Source organism: Aspergillus multicolor, assembly GCF_047715735.1.
Source record: "Aspergillus multicolor strain CBS 133.54 unplaced genomic scaffold BDW74scaffold_35, whole genome shotgun sequence".
NCBI lineage: Eukaryota > Fungi > Ascomycota > Eurotiomycetes > Eurotiales > Aspergillaceae > Aspergillus > Aspergillus multicolor.
In genome coordinates, this window is record NW_027395986.1 from 268,210 (window position 1) to 294,655 (window position 26,446).

At 51.2% G+C, this 26,446-nt stretch overlaps 10 protein-coding genes across 10 annotated transcripts; 5 read left to right on the forward strand and 5 right to left on the reverse strand.

Moving 5' to 3' along the window:
• Nucleotides 1-2,133: 2,133 nt before the first annotated feature.
• BDW74DRAFT_182438 (uncharacterized protein) lies at nt 2,134-3,148 on the forward strand (the record flags this gene model as incomplete). Its single annotated transcript, XM_073730250.1, has 2 exons — nt 2,134-2,843; nt 2,896-3,148. The coding sequence occupies 2 exons, from the start codon at nt 2,134-2,136 to the stop codon at nt 3,146-3,148; spliced, it is 963 nt and encodes a 320-aa protein (XP_073579578.1).
• Nucleotides 3,149-4,832: 1,684 nt separating this feature from the next.
• Nucleotides 4,833-5,590, reverse strand: BDW74DRAFT_161220 (uncharacterized protein; the record flags this gene model as incomplete). Its single annotated transcript, XM_073725755.1, has 2 exons — nt 5,351-5,590; nt 4,833-5,292 (listed from the first exon to the last, which is right to left on the reverse strand). Coding segments are annotated over exons 1-2 (245 nt in total), but the record flags the coding sequence as incomplete, so codon positions are not given.
• A 1,703-nt stretch (nt 5,591-7,293) lies between these two features.
• BDW74DRAFT_91170 (uncharacterized protein) lies at nt 7,294-7,665 on the forward strand. The gene has a single exon (XM_073734057.1). The coding sequence runs from the start codon at nt 7,396-7,398 to the stop codon at nt 7,621-7,623; it is 228 nt and encodes a 75-aa protein (XP_073579580.1). The 5' UTR covers nt 7,294-7,395; the 3' UTR covers nt 7,624-7,665.
• On the reverse strand, nt 7,666-8,091 carry BDW74DRAFT_91169 (uncharacterized protein). The gene has a single exon (XM_073734056.1). The coding sequence runs from the start codon at nt 7,996-7,998 to the stop codon at nt 7,708-7,710; it is 291 nt and encodes a 96-aa protein (XP_073579581.1). The 5' UTR covers nt 7,999-8,091; the 3' UTR covers nt 7,666-7,707.
• A 5,004-nt stretch (nt 8,092-13,095) lies between these two features.
• On the reverse strand, nt 13,096-14,347 carry BDW74DRAFT_182440 (PP2C family serine/threonine-protein phosphatase; the record flags this gene model as incomplete). Its single annotated transcript, XM_073730251.1, has 4 exons — nt 13,096-13,662; nt 13,748-14,042; nt 14,107-14,213; nt 14,294-14,347. The coding sequence occupies 4 exons, from the start codon at nt 14,345-14,347 to the stop codon at nt 13,096-13,098; spliced, it is 1,023 nt and encodes a 340-aa protein (XP_073579582.1).
• A 333-nt stretch (nt 14,348-14,680) lies between these two features.
• On the forward strand, nt 14,681-15,005 carry BDW74DRAFT_182441 (DUF2945 domain-containing protein; the record flags this gene model as incomplete). Its single annotated transcript, XM_073730252.1, has 3 exons — nt 14,681-14,729; nt 14,775-14,887; nt 14,940-15,005. The coding sequence occupies 3 exons, from the start codon at nt 14,681-14,683 to the stop codon at nt 15,003-15,005; spliced, it is 228 nt and encodes a 75-aa protein (XP_073579583.1).
• A 120-nt stretch (nt 15,006-15,125) lies between these two features.
• On the reverse strand, nt 15,126-16,906 carry BDW74DRAFT_91176 (zinc-dependent alcohol dehydrogenase). The gene is made up of 4 exons (XM_073734058.1): nt 16,534-16,906; nt 16,370-16,465; nt 15,499-16,304; nt 15,126-15,444 (listed from the first exon to the last, which is right to left on the reverse strand). Exons 1-4 carry the CDS (start codon nt 16,694-16,696, stop codon nt 15,166-15,168), a joined length of 1,344 nt encoding a protein of 447 aa, XP_073579584.1. The 5' UTR covers nt 16,697-16,906; the 3' UTR covers nt 15,126-15,165.
• A 350-nt stretch (nt 16,907-17,256) lies between these two features.
• On the reverse strand, nt 17,257-18,280 carry BDW74DRAFT_161228 (putative short chain dehydrogenase). Its single transcript, XM_073725756.1, has 2 exons — nt 17,975-18,280; nt 17,257-17,901 (listed from the first exon to the last, which is right to left on the reverse strand). The coding sequence occupies exons 1-2, from the start codon at nt 18,258-18,260 to the stop codon at nt 17,378-17,380; spliced, it is 810 nt and encodes a 269-aa protein (XP_073579585.1). The 5' UTR covers nt 18,261-18,280; the 3' UTR covers nt 17,257-17,377.
• Nucleotides 18,281-20,215: 1,935 nt separating this feature from the next.
• BDW74DRAFT_182444 (uncharacterized protein) lies at nt 20,216-21,337 on the forward strand (the record flags this gene model as incomplete). The annotated part of the gene is made up of 1 exon (XM_073730253.1): nt 20,216-21,337. One exon carries the CDS (start codon nt 20,216-20,218, stop codon nt 21,335-21,337), a length of 1,122 nt encoding a protein of 373 aa, XP_073579586.1.
• A 2,936-nt stretch (nt 21,338-24,273) lies between these two features.
• On the forward strand, nt 24,274-25,423 carry BDW74DRAFT_161230 (cell wall mannoprotein 1 family protein). Its single transcript, XM_073725757.1, has one exon. It carries the CDS (start codon nt 24,367-24,369, stop codon nt 25,177-25,179), a length of 813 nt encoding a protein of 270 aa, XP_073579587.1. The 5' UTR covers nt 24,274-24,366; the 3' UTR covers nt 25,180-25,423.
• The last annotated feature ends 1,023 nt before the right edge of the window (nt 25,424-26,446 follow it).

Genomic DNA, 26,446 nt, shown 5'->3' on the forward strand with positions numbered 1-26,446 from the left:
TGCAGTTGGACTACTGCAACCAAATTGCACGGAATCCGCAACAGTGGTGGCATTGTGGGAGCTCGGGGAAACGACGTTGACAGCGGGTGATTTAAAGCTGAAGTGTATGCGAGCGTGACGGCTGGTTGTAGGTGTGTGGTTGGTTATATCGCTGGGATCGCCGGCGTATCGGCGGACTGGAGTGGTTCGGGCGATTTCCAAATGCCAGTCCGCGATGGGCCTGCTGGTTGGCGCCGTCAATCGAATCACTATGCAACAGTGGGTGTGGTTTCCCCGACGATTGCCCCGGGCCTATGCGTCACAGTTGAGTAAGGTATTGACTTGGAGAGAGCTGGGGGGAGATGAGTTGGTTGGAAAGGCAACTTACGGAGCAGCAGAGAAGAAGAGCCTCGATGCTATGGCTTTAGGACGTCATTGGTGGCTGAGAATGGTTGATTTGGTAGGGTACTATGGGTGGATGGAGGTTTCTTGAAGGGCAAAGGCAATGTAAGCACTGAAGGTGACGAAGTTGACGAAGGTGATGAGGGGTGATAGGATGTGAAGAGGTCAAGAAGACTAGAAGTCTTTCCTGGCTCTGCAGAGTCACAGCACCTAGGTTGAGAGTGAATGAGGGAGTTAGAAGGTGAAGAGGTCAAGAAGACTAGAAGTATTTCCTGGCTCTGCAGAGTCACAGCAGCCAAGGTCGAGAGTGAATGAGAGCAGTGGTCAGGGAGGCCTGTGAATGAGAATTCATGAGAGCCTTTGTGCTATGGCCTTGTTGTCTCCACGCATGGAAGCTAAGAACTGCAGGAAGAGTTGAGTTCCTGAAAGATACTATACCATACTTTTGCCAGAGACAAACCAAACAAGACAGGTGAATAACAGATCAACAAGAGCTAGAGCAGTTTCCAGCACAGGCTAGGTAGGGAGCCAGCCATAAACACATTTCTAGATGACTGTCAGTGAGAATGACGTTGCAATACAAGACGGGAAACATACCAAGATGCCGACTACTGATTGCTGAACGTGGGGAAAGGAAGGGACCCTGTCTTTTGCTCATAGAGACTGGGAAACTGAGTGATCAGGTCTTCAGGCTTATTGGCCTGGTTTTTGGAGCAGTGATATACAACGAGTCGGCATCAGGTAAGCGGACAAAAGTCATCCGGCCGTTAAGACTGCTCCCCTGAGAGAAGGTCAATCGCTCGATAGGCGTGTCTTTGTTAGTCTTATAGGTATACCAGCAATCGGTGATCCTTTCGACGATCTTATTCTCCTTGAACTGGTTGAACCAGGTATCGACAGTTCCCTGGTCGGCCGCAACAAACAGCAGTCAGCCCCTTCCTAGATGCTTGTTGGAGTCATGCTGGTGGGAAATTAGCTATGAAGGACATGGACATTGACGTTCGGACATCACTCACCTCAATGCGGATGAGGTAGGCGTACACGGGTGACTGCATTGCGGCGAACGTTGTCTGGGTCGAACATAAACCGATGAGAAGAAGAAATCGGACGGAGAACCCTTAGAGAAGGGGAGCAAGGGCATCCAGAGCTTCTTAAGTCGCCTCTGCTTGGAACAAAGGAACGTTGAACCCATGGTCTGGTGTTTGAGGGGTTGGAGACATTCCCCCGGAACCGTTCCCACGCTTACTCTTGATGCCCAGGCTCGTGTTCCTGATGTTGCACGGAGTCTCTATGCATCAAGGTCAAGGACCGGGGTTGTCTGGCCAGGAAATGCTAGCATCTCCCTGGTTCACGCTGTTTGCTGTGGCAGGGTACCGCTTGACCCCGTTTGGAATCCAACGGCTCTGCACAGAGACTGAGCCCCTGGATTAGCGGTCGAGACTGTCACAAATACGGCCACTATTCCTGGCTCAAGATGTCTCCAGATTCGTTGGATCGTTCCAGCTCGTTGTGAACCCTATCTTGTCTTCCTGCTGCGCTGCGTCGAATCCTCCTTTGTCGCTAGGCCTTCACCACTCCAGAACAGTCCGGTAACGACAAAAACCATTTTTTTTCAGTCGTTCAAGGATCGAAAATGGCTAGCGGTCCTCATGCAACATTAGCACCATTGACCGACATTGAGGTAAGACTTTTCAAGTTGTCCGTCGCGGAGATCAGAGCATTGCTGACAGTGTCGGACGCAACAGGCGCAATATGGTGATCTTACGGCTTTTCGGCCTGAGCTCCGCAGAGGAGCTACCAGGCCTGGCCGTCTACATGCGGCAGGTCGAAAATAGACTATGGTCTGACGCCTGCAAGAGGAAGTTGTGGCTGCCAGCGGGCGAGAAGGCTTCGGTGATCTGGATCTGGTGCCACCGCGTGCTCGAGGCACTGGAACATGTGCAGACAATCCACGGAATCGATGCAACCTTCGACCAAATGATCTCTGAGCTGGCTCCGCCAATCCATCCACTCGATACAGCGACGCGGGGTAGCATCATCTGCGCTAGCCTCTGCGTGCTCACTGGGCTCATTGATCCCACAACGCTAGAGGTGCCGGAGGCAATACTTCCAGGGAATTGCCAATTTGTGGCCAAGCACCAAGAGGACGCCGCCTGGTGCAGGGCAAATGCTCTGGATGGATCGATCCGCTGGGCGTTCAGAGTCATCCCAGAGCATATGTTCGTCTTAATCAATGAGGGCACAGAGACTCAGTATGCCGAGTTGAACGAGTTAGTTGCTAGGACTCTAGACTCTGGATATTTGAGGGATGCTAGAAAGGTGGAGCTGAAACTCGTGGATACATTGACTGAGCACATGGTGTTTCAAAACAACGGGACAAGCTGGGTTCTCTCGATCTTCCGGTACCCTTCGCTGTGTTTGGCACATCTCCGGAAAGACGTGCAACTCGAATTGGGTCCTTAGTATGTCCTCGACCCCGCCGATCGATCACCATACTAACTCCAGCATGATCAGTGTTGCTTGCGCGCTCCAAAAGACGCTGATCGACGACATCGAGGGCGGAGATCCGCCTCCGGTGCCAACCAATGAGGTATTCAAAGAAATTATCCTGTCCTATCGTCTACTGTTTTCCCAGTCCGAGAGAGCAAGTAAGCTCCTAAAGCAGGCCCTGAACGAGGAGCCAGACAAGCAGGACCCGTTCTTGCTGTACTGTGCACTGGGAACGCCGCCGCGGTCGCCATCCTCTGAGCAACGCCGCCTCCAATAACATCTGGCAAACTCTCCCATCCAACTCGAAGAATGGTGGGGGGATGTCGGGAAATGGACCTTGACTCATACCTTCCCCACCCTCAAGATACGTTTTCTGGTCATCCGCGACTTTAACTTTATCAAGAGCAAGCAACCGACCGAATACGGTGATATCGCATCGGATCCCAGAGACCCCCCGCGGCGCCTTCAGTATAGGATTACAACACCCATTGCAGTCATTGGCTTCGGTATCGCACTCGTCACGTTCATATACAAGCTCACGGACCCCGAGAAGCGCAAAGAATAAAGACTACGATTATTTTTCCTATGTACGTCGTGATGTTTGGTATGGATCAATGCAATGCAAGACATTTTGGCTTCGGCTTAGCTCCTCTGCCGTAGATTGATGCGTACCGTATGCTCGGAGAACCAATTATGGTATAGGTATCCTTCTCCTCCCTCACAATTAGGGTTCTCTCTTCCAATTTCTCTTTCGGTCGCTCCCCGCTTTCTTTGTCTCTGAGATCTGCAGTCTCCGAATGGACGTCGAGGGCCCGCCAAGGAAGACGATTCTACGGCTGAAATACTCTCTACTTACTGATAATGGTATAGCATGGGATGGAATCAGTGATCTAAATGCCGACAGAAGAATATTCAGTATCACCGAGGGCAATGGACTGCACTCCACCACCCCGGTACCATGCTCCTGTGAGCTCTGCATGTGGATGGGAATACTGCAAAGTGTATCTTGTTCGACGGATCGGGCACTCAATCAAAGGAGCTCCAAGGCGCCGTTGGGGTTGGATCTGCCCAGCTGAGCCGGGGATGGAGGGGGCTTTGACCGCATACCACACCGTCCGTGGTTGAAGGTTGAGGGTGGGTGAACAATGAACGTCGAGCCATGACCAGGATAGCTGCGCCAATCGTTCGACTTTGCTCGCTAGCGCGTGCCATTGGGTACCACCGTTGCTTTGAGCACGTTCTTGCTGCGTGCCGTTGGTCTAGATCAGAAGCCTTCGTAGAGTTTGGCTGTGCGGTTGGAAGCCTACGCATACGTAGGGAAGTATGGTCTGCGAATAACCTCGACTAAGTTTGTCCGGCTTCCAGGCCCTCGGTATTTCTCAAGGGTTATTTTGGAGTCCATAATGAAGCCACGAGGAAGTTCTGAGCTCCAGAGATAGAGTTCTAAATAGACCGAGGCACAGGATAAATGCCTAGGTGGGCCGGGTACTTATGTCTCTCCTTCGCAGGACGCGTCAAGGTTCCATGGCCCGTCAGGATTTACACTCTCGTGGAGCGACAAAGACCTCGGGGTCATGGTGTTACACTCACCAAAGCCGACTTTGCAGTCCTTGGGACCGAGCCTCTGCGCTAAGGTTGGCAACTGCTGACTCGTACCGTCTACGAAGCTGGGGAGACAAAGAAACGCAGAACGGGGCCCAATCGTGAGTCTTACCTAGCGAAAGATCTGCTGACCTTCCTGTATCTAGCTTCGACGCAAGGGGCGTTGGGTAGGACCAGTGTCAGCCATTACCTTATTGTCTGGAAGGAATGTTAAGACTGAAGCTATTCAGAGCGACCTCATCTCCGGTGCTAGGCCTGAAAAGGAAAGGCGCCGGGGGAAGGTTCAATGTTCTTCGTATCCGTATCAATACCGTATTCCCTCAACCTGGGCAGCTCCCTTCCACCATCCACCTTGCACCTTTCACTTTCCACCTTTCACCTTCCACCTTGCTCCTTCCTGCCTCCTGCCTCCTGCCTCCTGCTCCCTCCACCTCTCCCATCGACATCTCCGCCTCAACTCTTGTGGGCGTCCTCGATGCGCCCTTCATCGACCCCAGACATTCCAGTACTTTGCTTGCGCGAGCCTGTACCACTCCACGATCCCTTCCAATAGCTTCACAGCTGCTACAAAATACGAGGCAGGTCTACCAAACACGATGCGTGATAGGACACCTACCTAACGGGACCTGTACGTTCCTGAAACCACTTTTGGCGATCCCACTTGCTCCCTGCTGAGGGCAGCATTGAGGCAGACCTCGACCCCGGCTCGAACGAACGGGCAGACTGAATGAAGTCGCTCTGAACAGAATCAATATTCGTTGGGAAATATGATACTAGGGCGAGAATTTCTGCCTTAGATTCGGCTCCGGCTACGGTTTCGTAAGGGCCTGTCCTACTTCAACTTAGAGCCTCCGATCCGCTGACGACAGCTGGCCAGACAAGTTTCAAATTTTGGTTCTTGCCGAGGAAGGATCGGCATCAGGGCGATGGAATAGGAGCTGTGCCCTTGGCCCAGGTGGAAAGCGACCAGCGCAAATGAAGACGATGCGATGCAGTGCGATTGCAGCCAACTTGCTCGGTCGTGCTACGGTTTTCAACTACTCACGCTATCCGGAGTGAGCAAGAGCTTCAAAACAGAACCGCACATGAAAGCTACAAGCCAACTTCAGAATCCACGAGAAGCTAAGCCGCACAAATCAGCAATAATGCCATCCATTCCTTCTGTCTTAGACATCCTTGAAATTGGATCAGCTTCGCCTCGTCTTGTCACCGGGACATGCTGGCTCGTAAACAGTGAAATATCGCAAGCTTCCCGTCCTCCCCTCAGGGACGCATCGTCGTGGATTTTGTTTGTTGCGCTGTTACTATTATCACTTCCTACTTATCAAGTACAAACTGTCGACCATCAAATTCCTTTCTTAGTAGAACACCCAAGGAACGAGACTTCTCCAGCTATCAACAGCCGCGACTTGCATTTTAAGGCACGGTATCTGATCGCCCGAGGAAGCGATGGCAACCGTGAGTCAAGTCCTGACGTTCAACAGAACTCGATACAGCGTCTGACCGGGTATGATTCTAGCAAAATACCGCTCGCCGTGGCGCTATCAAGCACATCTTCGGTATTGACCAAAAAAGCGCCTACTACCAAGGCACCGACTTCTTTTGCCAACATCTGGAGAATATATTTGAAGAAGTGGTGAAGGAGGGTCTGGAAGGAAACAAAGGCGGGGTTGAAGGAACCCTCTCCATCGAGTGTTGGTCGTGGTGCCGCAGTGTCTTTGACAAATGGAAATCTGAGGTCGGTAATACTACTGAAAAAATGTTTGGCGAACTGGTTGTGTTTAAAGCGACAGCTAAAGAGCGCGGCACTATCTACAATGCAGCTTTATACACTCTCTTTTTGCTGTCGGCGTCCTTGACACCCACGAAACCACCCCAGCCCAACGTCTCGCCTCAGTCCAACGTCTCACCTCAGTCGACTGCCCCACAAGCAAACGATAAAGCTTCGCCCAGGTTGTATGCCAGGTACGGCGGCCGCATTGATAGCATGGAGGGCGAGTATAATTTAAATGTGAAAGAGGCTGCGTCAATACTCACAAGATCTGACCATGTCCCGCGCGTCAACAACGAGATTTCTGTCGAAAGCCCACCTACAGAAGCCTTCTTGCTGGTAGAAGACGTAAACGTCTCCTCTCTTGCGATGTTCGGACAAGTGTGGATTACATGGGTCGATGACCTATCTTCCCACATGTTCCTTGACAAGAGGCAACGGACTCTGTCTGTGTTCAAATATCCGTCTGTTTGTACTGCAAATATCCGCCCAGCCGATTCCGACTCAAAACTTTCCAGGTACGATACTGATCTCATGTTCTCTTTCCTTGAGTCTCTCTAGATACTAATCTTTCTGTCTTGATGTATCCAGAATAGTAAACTGGGCCATAAAGAATATGGACGAATTGTTAATTGACGAAGGTTACCTTGACGTCTATCGCGAGGTCATGCTTACCTATGGGTTGCTCTTCTCCACACCGGCTTCAAGGCGACAGCTGAAACGGGAACTGACCATATTGAAACGGACGGGGAATGTCGACCCCCTTCTCGAGCACTTCGCTTAACCTGAGCCCCACAGCAACGGCCAGGGTTGGGACTTGGAATCACTCACTGTTCGTGGGCGTTCCTTTTTCCAACGAACAAATGCAGAACCGCCGTTTAGATGGAACTGCAACATTTTCCCCAAATCCGTACGATGCGATGATGGAACACAGTTATTGGACCTGAAAGCTTTTTCGGTCAAAATCGACCTTCCAAAACTTGGACCGAGGGTTCTCGCCGTTCAGAATGACAGCAAAGCGCGCGAGCCAAGCACCCTTGAAGGAATCATTCGAGACCGGTCCTTTCCTCGATGGCTGACCTTTTGGTCGGTACTTGTTATTGGGATAATCACATTGGCCGTACTGTAGCGCAGTTGACTGTCGCTGTGGCATGAAAGGCTTCTTGCGAATCTTTTGGGATGGGACTTGGCCCGCGTGCGATTTCTTGTTATTCTGCACCATCATTTTTCGTCTTACCACTTTCCCTTTGTGCCTCTCGACCGCTAACGCCTCATCTCATCTATATTACAACCTTTGCGTCTTTGACAATGCGCTTCTTCGATTTCTGGCTTCGATGTCGCCCAAAACTCATTTCCTCTTTCTGTTCTTGTCTCGATGATCTACTCAGTTCTCGCTGTGTCTTATGTTGCGGGGCCTCTCTCGATCGAGCCTCTCCTCGAGCTCATCCTTCGCCGTCTCAAGGCTAAAGGAAGCTGTTTGGCATTAAGTACCTTGTTTCTTCTTTCTTTGTTATATTCGAGCTCACAAAGCACGTTGGCGTTATTCGAGAGTACCTACCTATCATTATCTTGGTTGCTGCTCTTGATTTATTTCTTTTGTCTTCCTTGACTCTTCGTTGGTTGTTTCGAGTCTCATAGCCTGGTTGTTTCGATTCACAAAGCCCGGGTCTACTATTTGACCCTCCTTTTTCTAATGGTTCCTTTGTTATCACCGGGCATTGTCGAGAGGCGTCAGTGCGCTTGGTTCTGGTCATGGATACCTTTGTTCGAGTTTTTCCTTGACAATCATACTTAGAGCGAGTCGAGTTAAGGTATAAATATACCTAGGTAGAATGCGAATATTTTTCGTCCAGAGTTCACACCAGGCAGCATCCAGACCGTTATTCAAGTCTTTTATCCACCACACCTCCACCTCTAACATCAACAAACCTCCAGACTCCCTCCAATTGTTCACTATGTCCTCCCAAAGGAGTACTATGTTTACGCCATGGGCATCGATCACGAAGGCCATTCCGATCCCAAGCATCAGTGGAAGATCTGGTCACATGATCCGAGACACCTTACCCATTGGGCAGACAAAACCAGAGGCAGATTCGCGGACCCGAAGAGCTTCAAACAAATTGCCGACGGTTACTTTCACTTTCGAACAGACCCCAAGGTACGTAATATAGTCTTGCGTGACAAGCATCTTGGGGTCGGTCATCGTGGTATGGTGTATCGGACGCATATTGCTGCGGAATATTCCATAGAGTATAAGGAGGCTATGAAGGACCTCTTCGCGGATGGTTGGAATGAGGATAATGCATCCGTGGAGGATCTTTCTGCGGAAGATTCCAATGAGAATAAGGAGGTTGTAAAGGACCTTTCCGCAGAAGATTTGAATGAGGATAATGCATCTGTGGGGGACCTTCCTGCCGAGAATTCCAATGAGAATAAGGAGGCTGTGAAGGCCTTTCCCGCGAAGAGTCGAATGAGGATAAAGCATCTGTGGAAGACCTTCCGGCGGAAGGTTCAAAAGAGAATGAGGCATCTGTGAAGGAGCTTTCTGCGGAGATTTTCCTTATGGTGCCGATTGCCATTTCCCTCCTATACATTTGCATTGTCATCACGTCTCCAATTTTCAAATGGCTCACTCATCGTCCTGCTAGGGAAGTCTCTACAGCTTGGAATGGATTTTTTCCTTTCGTCCCGGGGTATTTTTGTTAGGCGGGCTTTTGATTGGCTTGCATGTCGTTCGTTTTTTGCCTTTCGTTTACTATCATCGTTAGTGATTTTTGGCAGGGTGGTCTAATCTATTACAGAATCCCACTGTCTTTTGGTTGCATTTGTTCTTGGTAGATTCGGAACTTACTGTTTGTGCTCTGGTAGCTTCTTAACGTGTGGCTTAGATGTAGCGCGAGACGACCCTGCGGTCAAAAGCTACTAGGGTATATTCTCTTCTACCCTTCCCGAGGGCCTGATTTGCACCTTCGAAGACCCTCCAACTCGTTGACGGCAGCTGAGCGGACCAGCTCCGACTTAGCTTTTATTGGGGCAAGAACTGGCCCCAGGTGAGACGATAATGGGAGTTATGTCCTTGTTTCAAGCCAGAAGCAACCAGCTTAGATGAAGGCGTCGCCATGCCATTACGTTTAGGTACGTTGCTTGGTCATAGTACGAGGTTCAGCTGCTAACACTATTAGTGGTGAGAAGGTCTTTAAATTGAGAAGCGACGAGAGGCTAGGGTAGGACACACGCTCCGCCAACAACATCTGCAGCCAGTCCTTCTGGTCTTAGTCATGCTAGGCTCTTGGTTATCTCTGCCTTGCTTTCTCCCTAGAGTACTTGCCGCTTGAGTGGCTGAAATACCGCGGTCTTTCTCGTCTGAACGGTGCTTTTCCTGGGTCCCTTAGGGTACCATTCTGCTATCGTCCCCTTCCTACCCGTCGGTGACATAGGGCAACCGTCAAGCCTTCACCCAAAATCCGACAAGAAGTAAAAGTTTATCCCCGCCCAGTGTTCAGGTAGTGCCCATAGCCTCTACGCTCCCAGTAATTCGTGTAATTATCGGTTGGCTCAATTGGACATCCCAAAGTCTTGCTAGGCGTGCAATCATCTTGTAAGCAATATTATAATGGTTAAATTGGGTGTGTTCAGGGTAATTGAAGCCAATGAGGAGACGAACCGCCATCTCATGTCATATTAACCAAGCTATCCTTCAATCCCTGTCCCGTCCGAGCCCGTGCCGGCATTCTGGTCTATGTCTACATGAGTTTGGAGACGGAGTATCACTTAATCATCGCGAAACAAATCCAAACATACAGACAGAGCATAACTAGTAAACTTGATCAATCTCCAACTGGCGACTGATAGTCGTGATGTCGCACAGTAGTTGATGCTTGGAGAGGAGCCAACGCTATGGTAGACAAGACAAAGCCTGCAGTGCAACATCCATGGGAACAAACTCAATGGTCTCCTACGGTAGGATCCATTGTTGGCATCGCGTACCTAGTTCTTCTCTCCTTGTTCCATGTGATATAGTTATGTAGAGAAAAGTGTTTTCATTGTACCAAACCGGGCATTGTCATCAACCTCTTCTTCTTCTTCTTCTTCTTCTTTTCCTACCTACATAGGAAAATTGGGATGGATTAAAAAGCTGCCCCCCAGGTTGTGACTACTATGGTAGACCATTGCTAACTCTTTGTCCCTATATCAGCTCACCCAGATTGGGACCGCAGTCTCTCCTCGCCAAATTCTACCATATACCCAGCGGAATGGGTTTAACACCCACAGAGATGTGGTATCTAGGCGTACGGTCCTGGTGCTACCATACCCGCAATGGCTGCCTTTTGGTTGAGTGGACTGTTCTTGTTATTGCCGAGTTAACCCTAATTCTTGGCACCGCTTAGTTTCAGTCAATTGTTACTATTAGAGCGATGTAGACTAGTGAGATAAAGGGCTTTTGATGTTTCTTTTCCTATCACAATTGGGACATGGCTCACCGGTTCTGACGTCGAACGAGAGAAAAGAACAACGGTGGAATTTAGGGGAAAGAAAGCATCCGGATTGATCTATCCCAGACTTCCAAGGTTCTGTTCAGAGTAACGCATCACCTCCACTGCGCTTCTGTCACAGCGAATATCCAGCGTCAGTGTCTGTCGAAGATTATTCTTGTTTGCTATAATCTATGCATAACACGAAGTATTTATTCTTGTCTCTTCTTATTCAGATCAACGAGAGTACGAAGCAGAGAGAGAAAAGCAGGGCTTGCGCTAACCCTACTCAGCGCTTTGCCACCTGTCTTGGAAGCCTATCCTTATTTGACATCCATTCTTTGCCTCTTTCTGTTGTTTCCAGCCCTCTTTCTCTTCTTTGTTTTCTTGATTATCACAAGGGCTAGGCCCCCGAGTGATGAACAATGCATACCCAACAATGCCAATTCATGAAAAGGTAACAATGTCTTTGTTCAGGTTCCTTTTCCTGGCAAGGGCACCCTGAGAGTAGTGTACCATAGCAAGCTTGGATATGGGCGGGCTTAAGACCACAAAGTATCCCTTCCTCGCCCCATTTCCCTTGCTCAGTATCGATACACAGGCGCTATTCCTCAGCATTCAGAGTCCTGCTTTGAACCGTCGCCCATCTCAAACCGGCCTCTCACTACACAGGATGTCTCTACGCCTCAACCCTTCACCATGAGCATCTCAACAGCCAGCGCCGATTACCTCCTGTCCGATGAGTACTTCTCTCAAACCGAATTAACAATCGGAGGCGCACTCAAATCAGCAAGTGGACTCAAGCTACAGAGCCGAAACCATCCAGATGCAGGCGTTCCGCCCCCGATCCAGCTGCAGCCTCGGGCTGCACCTGCGTCGAGACCTAGCAATCCCGTTGACTACTTCGATTTAATCATTGTTTTGTTGGTGATTTGGGTGTCCCTGTTATATTTTTGCTTGGCCTTGATCATTGCTCTTGTTGTGCTCATTTCGTATTGAGGTAAGGTAGGTAAGCTTGGTAGTAAGGTACCATACAACCTGTCTCTGGATTCGTGATGGGGCCGGACTGGAAATTTGCTGGGCACTAGCGCACCTTCTTTTATCTCGTTTATTCCAAGGGTTTTCTGCGCGTCGTGAATTCATGATGCTGCCCAGGTGGTAGTTAGGGCTTGAGACTTAGTTGGTGGATTCATGGTTTCATGCCCGCAGTTTTATGATATTGAGATCGTGATTACTTTGATATCAATTACTTCTTCACTTATGTCCCATTGCTCTAGACTTCCAAGTACTAGGACTGATAGCACGTAACATCTGCAACATATTTAGCTTTACTGTGCAGGAAACACTGTCGATTGTTCTGCATCGCTCGGTAAACGTCATAACTGACGAGAAGTACCATCGAAACCGAGTGAAGGGGAAAACTAGAACTTAGTATCGTGAGCGAGACAAAACGATTTTATTTTTGATGAAGTCTGTCGAGACTTCTATCTTTGTTTGGTAGGATTCGACTTCGGGTAATGTCAATGTTGATTTGTTGATTAATTGATAATGCGCTGCTTATGTACTCGTACCTAGATGCTATACTGTGTGGTGGCTACTCAGTAAGTACCTCCCCTGGGACGGCGGTGGACTTGGACAGGCTTGCTTAGATATCTCGCATTAAATGCTGGCTTGTGGTTATACTGACATTGGTACCATTTTCTGATAACGAATAGGAATATTCCGACTCACACTCCCTAAGGACGTGGACATGAACATGGAGCAAGGGTCAGGGCATGGCGAAGCTAGCCCTAACTGATCCCTGAACACCCGCACGTGCATGGAAAGTTGTACTTTCACGTACTGACGCCAACGTACCGAGCCACCTTGATCGATAGGACTTAGAAATAAAAGAATTTAAGAATACTATATGTATTAAAAATACTTTACCTCGAGCTTCACCACCGCAACTGCAGATTGTCAGACAATGCATCTTGTCATGTTCATGCCCTCGAACTGGTGCATGCCTCGGACCCTGTCATGCTAAAATCATTTGTGCAACTTGGGCACTCTAATCATTTCCCGAGCCTTTATATTTATTGTCGGAGAAGGACGATCTGCGCGTTTAATGGAGTCAGAGTCAGAGCCCGAGTTAGATCCAGAGCCTGAAAAACAGTCGCTGTCACTCAGCGGGCGCTGCCCTCTACTACCTAGGTAAGGATTGGTTGTACGATACTGAAGATGAAGGGGTCGAGGTTCTGTACGACGAAGTAAGTCTCCCAAATGATGCCAAAATATGACTGCGCTTCATCTAAATCTATTCCCTCTATAATGATCATGTAATTGCCGGCTACCAGGTACCCTCTACCCAGCATGTCCTAGAATCTAGATAGATTGCACTCAACCCATCTTCGCCTCCGTCCCATTCAAGAAAACAGCCACGCACGTCGCATTGTCACTATACGGCGTCGCAACGGCCTGGTCAACCAGCACCCTCGCCACATCCTCCGCTTGACTCCCCGCATTAAACATCTGCACCATCCCCTCCATGATCTTATCGTCACTCAGCACATTCGTCACCCCGTCCGACGTCAGCGCCAGAACATACTGCGCGTCTTTGCGCAGATCAACCCGTCTGAACGACAGCTGTACGGTGATGAAGTCATCCGTTGCCTTCTCCGTCCCGCCTCCTGACTCTGACTCCGTACCATTCTGCGTTAGCCCGTCGGATACCGCTGCATCTGTACCTGAGTCTGGGTCCGCAAGAGCAGCCCGCTGCCCATCCGTCTTCGGCGGCCCCGGCGCCGAAATCAGCGGCGTCTTATACTGCAGGTCCCCCAGCGCCCGCGACATATTGAGGCTGCCGATGCGCGCAACGTCGTGCTGCGACTGCACCTGCCCGCCGGCTTTCTCGATGCGCGCCTTCTCCGCGCGATCTTCGGGTTTGTGCGATGTTGTTAGGCGATCCTAATCTACCCGTTAGCGAACTTCACTCACCAACTACGCTGCCCCAAGACAGTCCAGCTGAAAAGGAACTAGATAGAAGACATACAATACCCCTCACCTCCCCCGTCTCGCTCTCCCTCTCCGCCATAAGCACATGGCTATCGCCGATATTGCCCACGACCAAAACGCCGCGCTTCATATCGAGCAGGGCCAGCGACGCCGTGGACCCGGAGACCGCGAAGGCGTCTTCGCCGCCGTTGAACCCCTGCATGAGCAGGTCGTCTTCGCGGTCGATGGCCTCTTGCATCGCCTGCTCGTAGTTTCCGGCTTTGAAGGCGGCGGATTCGAGCAGGAGGCGCGGGATGTGCTCCTTTGCGTGTGTTGAGACGGCGGGGGTGCCGCTGTGTCATTTTTCTCAGTAAAGGGTGTTTTGAGATGGGTTGAGGGGGTTGGAGGACGACGTACTGCCCGTCGAACACCGCAAAGAGTGCAATTGAGTCCCCGATGTCCGGCGCCTCCGCGGACGTCAGGATTATGTGCGTGTCTTGCTGGTCGGGGCGGGAGCCTTGGGCCTGTGCGCGTGTGACCGTTAGACTCAACACTCATCTCATTCATTCTTTGAGGTCATGCGGATAGGTGTACGTAGACGTACGCTCTGAGCGCCAACGGCGTGGAGTTTGACAATTCGTGAGCCTAGACTGTCCATTGTGTGGGTGAGTGTTGGTTGCGGAAGGTGCGGTGGTGGCTCGACGGTTTTAAAGTTGGTTCGGGATGACGTAGAGCTGCCATAGTAATTAAGCTAACGACCGGAGGCTCCACTGCAGCTGTCCGGGAACACTCTAGACTGACGCTATCCCATGGCTCGGCGAGATCTCTAAGTGCTGGTGTCAGAGTGGTGATTCACACTGACACAACTGCGCTCTATATAGATGGAATGGGCTGTCTGGGATCTATGTCTGATTTTCGCGATTATACCAATCCCTTCACTATACCATATTGAGTACATTTACAGCACACTTTGAACAATTCTAAAGCCAGAATGCCCCGCTACCAGAACGGCCAGATGGTGGAATATAAGCCTGTGGGGGGTATGTCTTCACATCCTCATTGTCATTGACATACTGACCATGCAGGCCGTGACTCCAACACGTCCAAGAGCACCGGCACCATCAAGTCCGTGCTGACCGAGTCCGGCAGACAGGCCGACCGCAACGTCGACGCGAGCGAGGACAAGCCGCGATACGAGGTGCGTTTCCACTCATATGTCAGAAAACAGCTGCTGATGGAGATATGCGCAGATCGAAAACTCCAACACCGGCAAGCTCACCAGCGTGTACGAGGACAATATCCTGGGTGAGGCTTAGGTAGCTGGCTCTTGACAACCTTATGTAGTCAGTGTTAGTGTAGCTAGCTTGACATCGAACGAAATGATTCAATTGAATTGGAACTGGAATACATGCAATTGTTCGTAATTTAGTAGTTCATAACCTCATACCATATTTGCATTTTTCACCTAGATGTCCTCTACAAATCCGTCAACTGCGGTCCCTCCTTCGCCGCGGGCGCAGAGTGCCTCGTCTCCAAGTACACCTTCTGCACGCCGCCATCGCGCTGGTTGAACAGCTCGTACACCCTGCTAATGTCCTCCAGCCGGAACCGATGGCTGACCATGTGCAGCGGGTCGATCTCGCCCTTCTGAATCAAACCCATCAGGTCCTCCCAGTACTTCTGGACAGGAGCCTGGCCGTTCCCGATGAGCCGCACGCCTGTCTGCATCAGGGCGCCGATGTTGAAGTGGTTTGTCTGTCAGCCTGTTAGCACCATATCTTCCCCAACTCAAAAAAAAGGAGGACATACGAATCCCGCATAAACCCCCGTAAGCCCAACGCGCCCAAACGGCCTGACAGCCGTAATCATCTCATTGACAATCTCGCTCGTATCCGTCTCCGCGCCCACCATCTGCTCGAAGAAATGCACCCACCCCTTTGCGTACTCACCCCCCACACACTCCAGACAAACGTCGAGCCCATGATCCGTGATCTTGCGCAGATGCGACGAGACACTCTCGCCCTTGGGTAACCTCGTGAAATCCACGGTCTCAACCCGCGGCACTTTACTCTTGACATAGTCCAGCCGCCACGCGCCCTCCCCGCCATCAATGAGAATGACTCTGTCGGCCCCGTGGTAAAACGCAAACTCTACCGCCATCTGCCCAATCGGTCCAGCGCCCCAGACAGCAACCGTATCGCCCTTGTTGACCCCCGTGTCCACAACACAATGCCAGCTCGTGCCGACAACATCAGAGAGAAACAACGCCTTCTCATCCGGAACCTCGTCTGGAATCGGAAGGAGATTGACGTCCCCATACGGCACACGCAGGTACTCCGCCTGCCCGCCCGCAAAACCACCCGTGAAATGGCTGTATCCGAAGATCCCGGCCGTGCGCTTTCCATACATCGCGTTGGTGATGCTATTCTCGTTCGTGTTCTCGCACTGGCTGTACAGTTTTGCTTGGCACCGCTTGCAAGTCCCGCAGGCGATGGGGAAGGACACGACGACGCGCTGGCCAACGCTGTACTTCTTGCTCTCGGGCCCGACGGATTCGATCACGCCGCAGCATTCGTGGCCGAGGACGTCGCCTTTTTGGAGTTGGGGGATTACGGCTGCATGTCTGTTAGAACTGCCTTCTTCTTTTTGAAAAGGTTGTTTTGGAGAGGGAGAAAGCTACCGTGGTATAAATGCAAATCACTCCCGCAGACGGTACTCCCCGTAACGCGGACAATGACGTCCGCGGCGTCGACGACGCGGGGCTTGGGCATTTCGACTGTTACATTCCTATTAGTTCCCTTCTAGTCTTCTAGTAACGCTGGATAGGGTGAAGTGGGCGCCTACCAATTCCAACGCTATTCTTGCCCTGCCACACGGCAGCGCGGATCTTCTCGCCCGTCTCGACGCCATGCTCGTTGTTGTAGTTGCTGATGTCGGTGTGGACGGTGGCGGTGTTGTCGTGGCCGATGGCCTTTTCGACGAGGTTAGCGGCCTGGGTCATGGCCATTTTGAACGTATGGTATGTAGAAGTGGGCTAGGTAGGGTGTAAGTTTGGGGACCTTGGGATTAGGGTGGTTTGGTATGCGTTATGGTTGGGTGTGATGGTGTTTTTGTGTGGGGATGAGGTGTTGGGTTGGTGGTTGATCGTCAGTGTGGTTTTGATGATATAGTTGCTTTTGATGGATTGTATGAGTATGAGTATGAGTATGAGTTCTCTTCTCTTTTCTTCTTCTCGTGGATATACCGTTGACTGGTGATGTAGGGCTCACATCACCATGACATCAGGTCACATGACTTCTGCTCTCTATGGCCTGACCCAGACTCCGTCTCGTCAACATGACGCCTGTCAAATTCTTTGCGGAGTAAACGTTCTGATAAGCTTATCATCTTCTCCAGATTTTCTATAATGATTATGCAGCTGAGGGCCTGCAGTAGTCCACATTTTATGCATACCACCTCTAGCCTACATATAAGAGAAAGGTAGCCTGTCTTGAATCTAACAGTACCAGGGTTTTACAGCATTAGACACCTTATTTTTAAGGGCCCTGTAGTATTTATAGCCAGAACTTCAGTCCACTTGGAGAAAAACTGCTTCTTGTGCACGAATCTAAAGAGTGGAAATTTTGATTAGTATGGCCCTCCTCCCGAGGTCAGCCCTACCTATGGTACAGGCTATGGTAGCCAAACCTCACCACTCCTGCACCCCATCCCTATTAACAACCCTCCCAACATCCCCATCCCTCCTCCCCTCAAGGACATCGCGAAACAACGGCCCCGCAACTTCCGGTTCCCCCGCCCCAAACTTCCTCAACTGCTCAGGACCAGCCCCACCCAACCCCGTCGCCAAAAACCCGGGACTAATCGCAAAGACCTTGACGCCGTCGTTCTTTAGTATCCGCTCCCACTCCCGCATCATCATATTCAGCCCCGTCTTGGCGCTGCGGTAGGAGGCTGCGCTGATCACGCCGCTGTTGCTCTTTGGCCACCCGGCCTCGGGGGACCGGTCGACGGGTAAATTCCGTCTCTCGCTCCCGAGGAGTGTGCTTGTGCCGGATGTTACGAATAGCAGGCGCGGGTCGGTGCTTTTGAGGAGTAAGGGGATGAATGTGGATGTTAGGATCTGCGCGCCTGTTACGTTGACATCCCAGGATTTGGCCCAGGCAGCCCGTGGGGTTAGGGTTTTGGATGCGATGAGGGCGTCGAAGTTTGCTCCTGTACCATATTAATCAACTGCCTCACACCTACCATATGGTGCTATAGGATTCGGGAAGCAGAGAGTACGCACCTGCATTATTAACCAGCGCATCAACCCTCCCAAACTCCCGCTGGACCTCCTGATACGCATTCTCAATAGACTCATCCGACTCGACGTCGACCACCAGCGGTGACAGCTTGTTTGAGCTCTCCGGGAACTCAGCGCTAATGGAACGAATGGCGTCCTGGGCTTTGGCGATTGAGCGCGCGGCCACAAGCACGGTGTACGGCTTGTCGGCGCTGTAGAGGGCGCGCACGACCTGGTAGCCGATGCCGGTGTTTGCGCCGGTGATGAGGATGATTTTTGCGTCGGACATGGTGCTATGAATGAGTGGTTTGTTGTGAAGATGTGGTTGTGGTTTGGTTATGCTGTGGGGGTATATGTCTTAAAGTAGAGGGCTTAAGTCCGGCCGACGGGTTATTTCCACGGTTAAGTCCGGTGTATGCTCCACTGCGGATCGCCAGCCCTATTCCAGTCCAAATAGGTAAGAAAAGACGGAACTTCGGAGGGCTTACTGCGCCGTGGATCGTGATTATTTTCCTTGCGAGCTTTTAGGGTGCTGAAAGTATACAGTATCTCACCTTCTTATGTAAGGTACCCGGAATGTGATAGCATTTTTGCATGTCTGGTCGCGTATAGAGTTGGTACTCCGAAGAGATGCCCGGAGGTAGGCTTCCGCAAGTGCTCCAATTTAGAAAGACACAAATATGGATCCGATAGAGTACATGACAATGATATATTGATTGATAATACCCTACCATACCTGCCCTGCCCGCGCATACCTAAGCCCCGGCCCCAGGCAGAAGCGCATCCTTCCAGTTGACGACTCGATTACAAACACGAAGTAGGCTGCAAAGCCAAGGATAGACCCAAGGATAAGCGGAAATAGACGGGAATAATGCTTAAGCCGGCAGCGATTCTGCAGCTGAAGTATGGAGCAGCAATGGTCTGGTCTTACTGCGCACAACCTACCATAGCCCCAACGCTTCCAAGCAGTATACGGCGAACGGAGATACCCTCAGGCCCCGGCCAAGCCGGATGTCGGATGACATACGTGCCCGTGGGCTGAAAATTGACGATGGAAAGAGTAAATGAAGTGATATGCTTAGATCTCTCAGAATAGAAGCCATTTATCGGCCTACGGCCTAATGGTAACCGGTGCAGATCTGGTAATGATAAACTACGGCACTACTTAGGAGTTACTTCTCATCAAAGTGTCACAACTGCCTCTACTGCATCTGCATGTTGTTTAGACACGTGAAATAAAAATCTACTCAAAACGACGAGACAGCAGCTTCAGACGCGACAAATGGAAAACTTGTCCTCACATCAGGTATGGTACCGCGACCTGCCCGGGAAGTTAGGGCTAGCAAGATAAGATTCAAAACAACCCTCTTGACCGGCGCTGAAGGGGGTAATAAGAAGAGTCCAAGGGTTTGAAAATTATAGCCCCCTCACAGAGGGCAACCGGGCTTGCTCCTCCTTCTTAAGTTTGGCAGTTGCTGGACGGGTACCCCCATCCTGGCCCAAGTATGGTATGGCCAGAATGCCTCAAGGTCAGGATCACAGACGCTCTCATTGTTGCGCTACGGCTACCAACCATACAGACAAATGGCACAAGTTCATTTTCAATGGTTTCGGCTTGCTGTTTAGACATCCATCTGCATGATGTTTCTGGTTGACATCCTTTGTTGTTGAGATGGTGCCAAGGCAACGAAAATCATGATAATAATTCGGGATTTAGGCCTCGAAAGATACCATAGGGTACAGTACCATAGTGAATGAATGGAGAACCAACCCATCCAAGCCACGGACATGTATTCACATTGACCTGGACTATATTAGTATCTCTTGCGTTGTTTCATATGTGAGTGCCAGGTTCCCTTTCAAGAACCCGATGATAGCACCAGCAATCAACAAAGAGTCCCAGCAGAATGGAACGCCTGTATGTATATGTTTGGTTTTGACAAGGCAATTCGAAACCGAAACTGACAATGGCGCGCTAAAATAGGGTCTTTGTTAACATTCTCGAGGAATAATGGTTCCCAGTCAAAAATAATATAATGGATAGGGTAGTGAACGTGCCAAGATAAACAGACACCTACGCAGTCCATCCATAATGAAACTAGATATAAGGTCCTTCCATTCCAGTGCTCTATAGCAGCTATCAACGAGAACTGCACAACTGAGCATACTTTACTCTATCAAGCTCACTACATCCAACCCAACCATAACCCTTTCTTCCCAAGCGATACCCAACCAACCACCAAAATGCCCACATCCGCCCTCGACCTCGGCCGCCTCCCCTGGACACTCGAAACCACCGAGACCGTCACCTCCCTAACAGCAATGGACGCCCTGGCCGCGCACCAATTCACCGCCGCCTTCGCCTGCAACCTCCGCGAGTCCGGCATCCACACGTACAGCATCGTGCTGGGCAAGGACCCCGACGCCAGGGGGACACAGTGGAAGCTGTGGGCGCAGTTCGCACGGCTCGACGAAGACCACGCCTGCATTGTCAGTAATGGCAGTGTCGAGAAATGGTGGCAGCGGCTGCGGACGGGGTTTCTCGCGCGCATTGGGGTGAGCACCGAGCAGGCGGGGAACTTCTTCAGCCCGTGCTCTGAGGCTTACGGGACGCATCTATTGGCTATACTCAAGAGCCGCACGCATGTCGTACTGTACCGGGATATTCCGTATGTCCTGTATAAGCTCGGCAACTTTTATGAGGAGGAGTGGTCGACGTACGGCGAGCTGTATGCCGAGCTGATGAGCGACCCCGCGCGCATCGACGACCTCAACAAGCTCTGTTTTGGGAAATACGGGTGGCCTGAGTGGCGGTGTGTGCCACTGTACCAGCAACTATTCTACGAGCTTGCGGGGGTAGTCGGGGAGGCGCGGCTGGGGGAGCTGGAGAGTGAGATTGAGGAGAAGGGATTGAGCGATTGGGATCTCATCACGTGGTACCGCAGCACGTATTTGGATCTTGTGGGGAATGAGGTGGATGTTCCGGAGAGACGAGAAGCGATTTGGGCGGAGCTCCGGCTCGCGCAGGGGCCTTGGGAGAGGGTGCATAAAGCGGTTGCGCCGGGAGATTTGGCGGAGGATGAGGAGATGAGGGTTTATCTTGCCGAGGTGGCGGAGGCGGAGAGGGTGCTAAGAGAGCAGGCTGAGGCTCAGGATGATGGGTTTGAGTCTGATGGGGCAGATATTAAGGAGGAAGAGGAGGAGATTGATTTTCGTCAGATCCCGTTGCATGTTACGGAGATTCGGAAGGAGGAGGAGGAGGTCGATCTGGAACAGATTCCTTGGCATGAGGAGGAGGTTAAGGTGGAGGAGGAGATCAACCTGCAGGATATTCCTCAGGCGGAGGATGATGAGATGGAGCTGTAAAGCGTCGTTTCCTCTGATTGTTTGTTTGCCCGCTCGATCACCTTGACTCTGTTAGTGCTTATGTTTTGCTGTGTATAGATGCTTGCTATTCTGACGATCAAGCCCCGGAATACTAGACCTAGATGTACTGTTCCTTTCGACGTGCTCGACTTATTTCCACGTATAACTTTGCAAGGACAATGATACAACCTAGGAATTCTCAAGGTGTATATAGAAACATTCCGAGTCCCAATTTATTTGCCCTGTAAATAGATTATTATGATGTGCTTATAGGTAGTAGGTACCCTGTTTGGCTCCATTTAGGTAGAGCGATTTGGTCAATGGTTTAAATTGAGCCGACTGAATCCGGAGAGAGAAGAAAAGTGTGCACCCTGAAACTGGGTTTAAATCGATGGACAGTGGCGAAAGCAGTACTGCTTATCGAACTCGTTAGAGGACTGAAATAAGGTCCAAACCGAAAGAAAACTGATATTCTATATCACAAGCGATAGCTCATCACTCACTTTGTCCAAGATATATATAATCAGGGCAAGCTTATCCACCGTCCTCCCCACACAAAGCAGCGAGCAGCTGCGCGCTCATACAACAGCAACAGAACTACCATGCTAGAAACTTTTTACGTTTTGATTTCGATCCATGGGTTCATGGTTTGCGGTGTTATGCTCGCATCCTGAGTCTTGACCCGCACATAAGTGCTACCTGTTCTGGTATCTAATGTATGTCCGTCCTTTCCACCGCAGCTATTGGGACAGGTTACCCGTCGCCAGCTGAGGCCACGACGGGAGCGGAGAGGCCGGGGGCGAAGGCAAAAGAGAACTTGAGGCACTGCGAAATACGGAATATAGGCTTAGGTATGGGACCTCTGTCAGGACTAACTTGTCTACCAAGGTACTCTAGAAGAGAGCTACAGCAGTACGGCTGATTGGTGGGTTATCTTCACATAGGGCAGGACGCCCGTCAAGCAAATAGTAGGTACCATCGCACTATGGTAGTTTCCAGAAATTATTGACGCGGAACCAAAGCAGCGGATAAATGAGTGTAACGCATGCGATGAAAACATTTACACTTGGTGCTGATATCACGACTTCGATTATTCGGCAGCCGGCGACTGTCGAAACGCTACAGAAGCAAGGCGGCTGGAAAACTCGAGGTGGTACAAAACCAACGTGCGACACTGGGCAAGTGAAAACAGTAAGAAAATAAAAACAAAGGGTGAGGTTATTCCGAGGATAAGCTGGAGGATGGAGAGGATGGGGGGGCTGGCGGCGGATGAGCCGGATGTCTTAGCAAACCATGGAACGGTAGCAGTGCCAATGAAACGCGAGGGGCGACGCCACCGTGGAAGAGCAGGGAAGGGAAAAGGAAAAGGAGGAGAGGAGTTAGGCTTGGAGATCATGCAGGCCGACAAAGCAAAGACGATGACACACTTTGTGCAACGTTGCGCGAATGTCAAAGTCAATGTCGAGATTCATGCAGCGATCACGAATGCATGGGCTTTGCGCCTTGGAGGGCTGTGAGGCTTTCGATAGTCTTGAAGCTAAAATGCTGCATTATATGAATACCGCCAGTACTAACTGGACTTGCGCAGGGGCGGGCAAGGATGCCCTTTTAGCAGCTTTGTCTCTGTCGCTGTCGCCATTGTACAGTGAGTTGGAAGGAACCATGTGATGAACTGGAACTGGTCAATTTCGCGACTTATGCCGCAATGGGTTGAGAGAGCGAGTGAGACAGGGTCAGTGCAGGGCTAGGGCTGCATGGGCCGCGTAAGGGACAAGGGTTCGACTGGGGGAGCCAATGATGCCATTGCCTCTTGGTCTTTTCCTGGCGGCGACAATGTCCATGTGAAGTTCATCAGTCAAAATTTCAAGGATGGATGCGACAGCGTATGTTTTATTCTCATGTTTGTTTCTGATGGCCAATTGTTTCATGCATTTGCGGTGATGGGGCCCAGGTGCTTCTGCACGGAAGCAAGAGGGAGTGTTGCTTTTGGAATTTCGAACCAGACTAGACTACTGTGAGGACTTGACGCTACTCCGTGGACTACTCTGGATGGTCGTTGATTGCCTGATGGTCCAGACTTCCGACTCAGGGGCCTGGTCTAGCTCGCCATTGCCACCAAAAAATTGGCGGAATTGGGGGGTTCTTGGCTCCCCCCGTCGGAGGTGTCGGATCTGACAATCTTTTCCTGCCAGGTACGATCGCCATTCCCTGCTATAGAACTGTATATTCGCTGCGATTAAGAGGCATATTACTCCTGACTTCTGACAGTTCCGACTTCTGACTGACGGACAAATCTGCCGCGCAAAGGAGATTGCAGTGTCGGGGGGACTGCCCAAAGCGGCGCTGGTCCCTCTGGTCGCCGCCGACCTCGCTGTACAACCCCAACCTCGACGATGCGGGGTGGCAGCCAATCGTGCTGCTGTATGTCTCAGTCACTGCGACATTATTGGCTAAGACTGCTGCAGTGGAGCCCAGGGCCAGAGCAAATGAGGATCCGGGGGCGGGCCGGGGTGCTGCTAGTGTTGCATTCGCCGGATCTTGTCCCTGGAGCAGTTTGGCCTGATTGGAGGAGAACCTTTCAATTGCTCATCACTTCCAACAGTTTCTGAACGAGTCAATCCTGTCGGAGGAATCCGTGCTGCAACGACACCCTCCGAGGCCGTCCAGCTGGTGGCGTTGCGACCAGGCGAATATTTGGACAATCTCCGGTCAAGCATATGGCGATCTCCAGTCGTTCCCTGCCTCGACCCTGGCACCATTGGGCTGTCCATCCCGCTAATTCTTGGTCCATTCGACCTAAGAATATCTCTCCTTTCGGTACCCTCGGTCCCACCGCGCATGTGAGGTTGTACTCTCCCTCTCCAGCTATATAAACCCGCTGCCACCCCCTCTACCATCTCCTCTCCTCTCCTCTCCAGTCAACTCGAACTGTCTTTCGTTACCGTCGCACAGCTTCAGTCCCGGGCACTCGTTACACTCCCACTTTGAATTTATATATAATCTATAATACACTACACACCACCGGCACAATGAAGTTCACCGGCTTGATCACCCTGGCCCTGGCCACCGCCGCCCTGGCCACCCCAGCCAAGCGCCAGTCCTCCCCGGCCGACATCATCGACACCATCTCCAGCCAGGTCGCTGACCTCGACTCCGCCGTCGACTCCTACAACGGCGGCGACCCCTCCGCCGTGCAGTCCGCCTCCGACTCCCTCGTCAGCACCATCAACTCCGCCGTCGAGCAGGTCAACAGCGGGCCCGACCTCTCCAACTCCGACGCCCTGGCCCTCACCTCCCCCATCCAGGACCTGACTGACGACGTCAACGCCGTCGTCGACAAGATCATCGACAAGAAGGACCAGTTCGTCGAGGCCGGCGCCGGCGGTGCCGTCAAGTCTTCCCTGAACGACCAGTACACCGCTGCTTCCTCGCTGGCCGACGCCCTGACCTCCAAGGTCCCCAGCGCCCTGTCGGACATCGCCACCGAGCTCTCCGCCGGCATCACCGCCGCCATCCAGAAGGGCGTCGACGCCTACGCTGACGTTGAGGAGGGCGGCAGCTCGTCTTCTTCCACCTCTGCCACCTCCACTGCCACCTCTACCTCTTCTGGCTCTGAGGAGACTTCCACTGGCACCTCCACCGAGACCGACGCGCCCACTTCCACCTCGTCCACCCCCGTCATCCCCACCTCGACCGAGTCTGGCTCCGGCTCCGAGTCCACCCCCACCAGCTCCCCCTCTGAGACCCCCGCCGGCCCTGAGTTCACCGGTGCGGCCTCCAAGGAGCGCTTCTCTTTCGTCGGTGGTGCCCTTGCTGCCGTCGCTGTTGCTGTTGCCATCTAAGCTGCTCAACCATATGGTATGTGTGGACTGATGTCTGACGCTTGATGACAAGATGGGATGGAATGGAAAGCGATGATAATGGAAAACATCTACATCTACTTTTATTGTACATTTTCTCTTCATCTTCCTCGCCCGCTGGGCGTCATATTTGGAACGTGTTTTGACTTGGCTTGGCTTGGACTGGATACATATCATCCAACCTAATACAGTGTATTGATATCGCGAGTAATGAATCATCGTGTCTCTGAGACTCCTTTTGAGCCCCTTAGCCCAGAGTAGAGTATTCATGGTATCCTGGATCCATGGTAAGTTCGTACCTCGTACTTGGTACTTTATGGTTCTAGTATGTAGATCTGTCTGACCCACGCACCCACCCAGCGGATCAGCGCGACTCGAGTCTCGATTCTCGTACAAGACCAAAAGTTTGGTCTTCATGTAAATCTCACCTTGAGACCAACTCGAATCTCAGAATCACATGGGGCAAACTCAAACTGCCTAACGATAGCCAGGGGCACTTCGGTTTGGCGCGTGCCGTGGCTCAAGCGCGCTGTGTGCCATGGAACGCTCAACTACGGAGTCTCCGTTCGCCTATCCATCTTCTATATGAGTTCCGCTTGCGGAAAATAATCATATGGTCTGGTACAAAAATTGATTCAATAATTGAAATGGCCTGGTCTATCCCTACCATAGACTCTGGTAACAGTTCCAATGGTACATTACCCCATGGATGTCGCGATCGCCGTTCTCTTCTGATCGCCGAGACAGTGGAGATCGCACGAGCAATTTCCAATCTGTCGAGTCAAATTAGGATGGTAGTAGAACCACGACCAGTAAATTCCCGGTCGACTGCAAGTGGACTGCGGACAGACTCTTACCCATTAGGGCTCAGCAGTAGAGCCTATGGGCTTTTTGTAGGCTTTTTGACTCTGGGTATCCGGAGCAGTTAAGTCCACCTCAGAGCATTTAATGATTTATTGTTTGATAACTATGGTCTCCGTTCGTTAAGAGTCTGGAAAAGGCTCATATGATACCGTAGCTGGTACCCGTGCCTTGAACAAATGTTTTTTACCCTAGGTACATATGTGGTTATCATGCCAATGGTCGAGAGACCGAATGCTATGATACCATATCCCCGGGATACGCGCTTGCACCATCCTCATCCATTCCTCTTTCAATGTACTCTCTTGCCACAATATGGTAGAATAAAGGTGTACAACCTCCGTTACCGTATTCTACTCGGCTCGGTTTTGTTGGGGTGAGGTCAGAA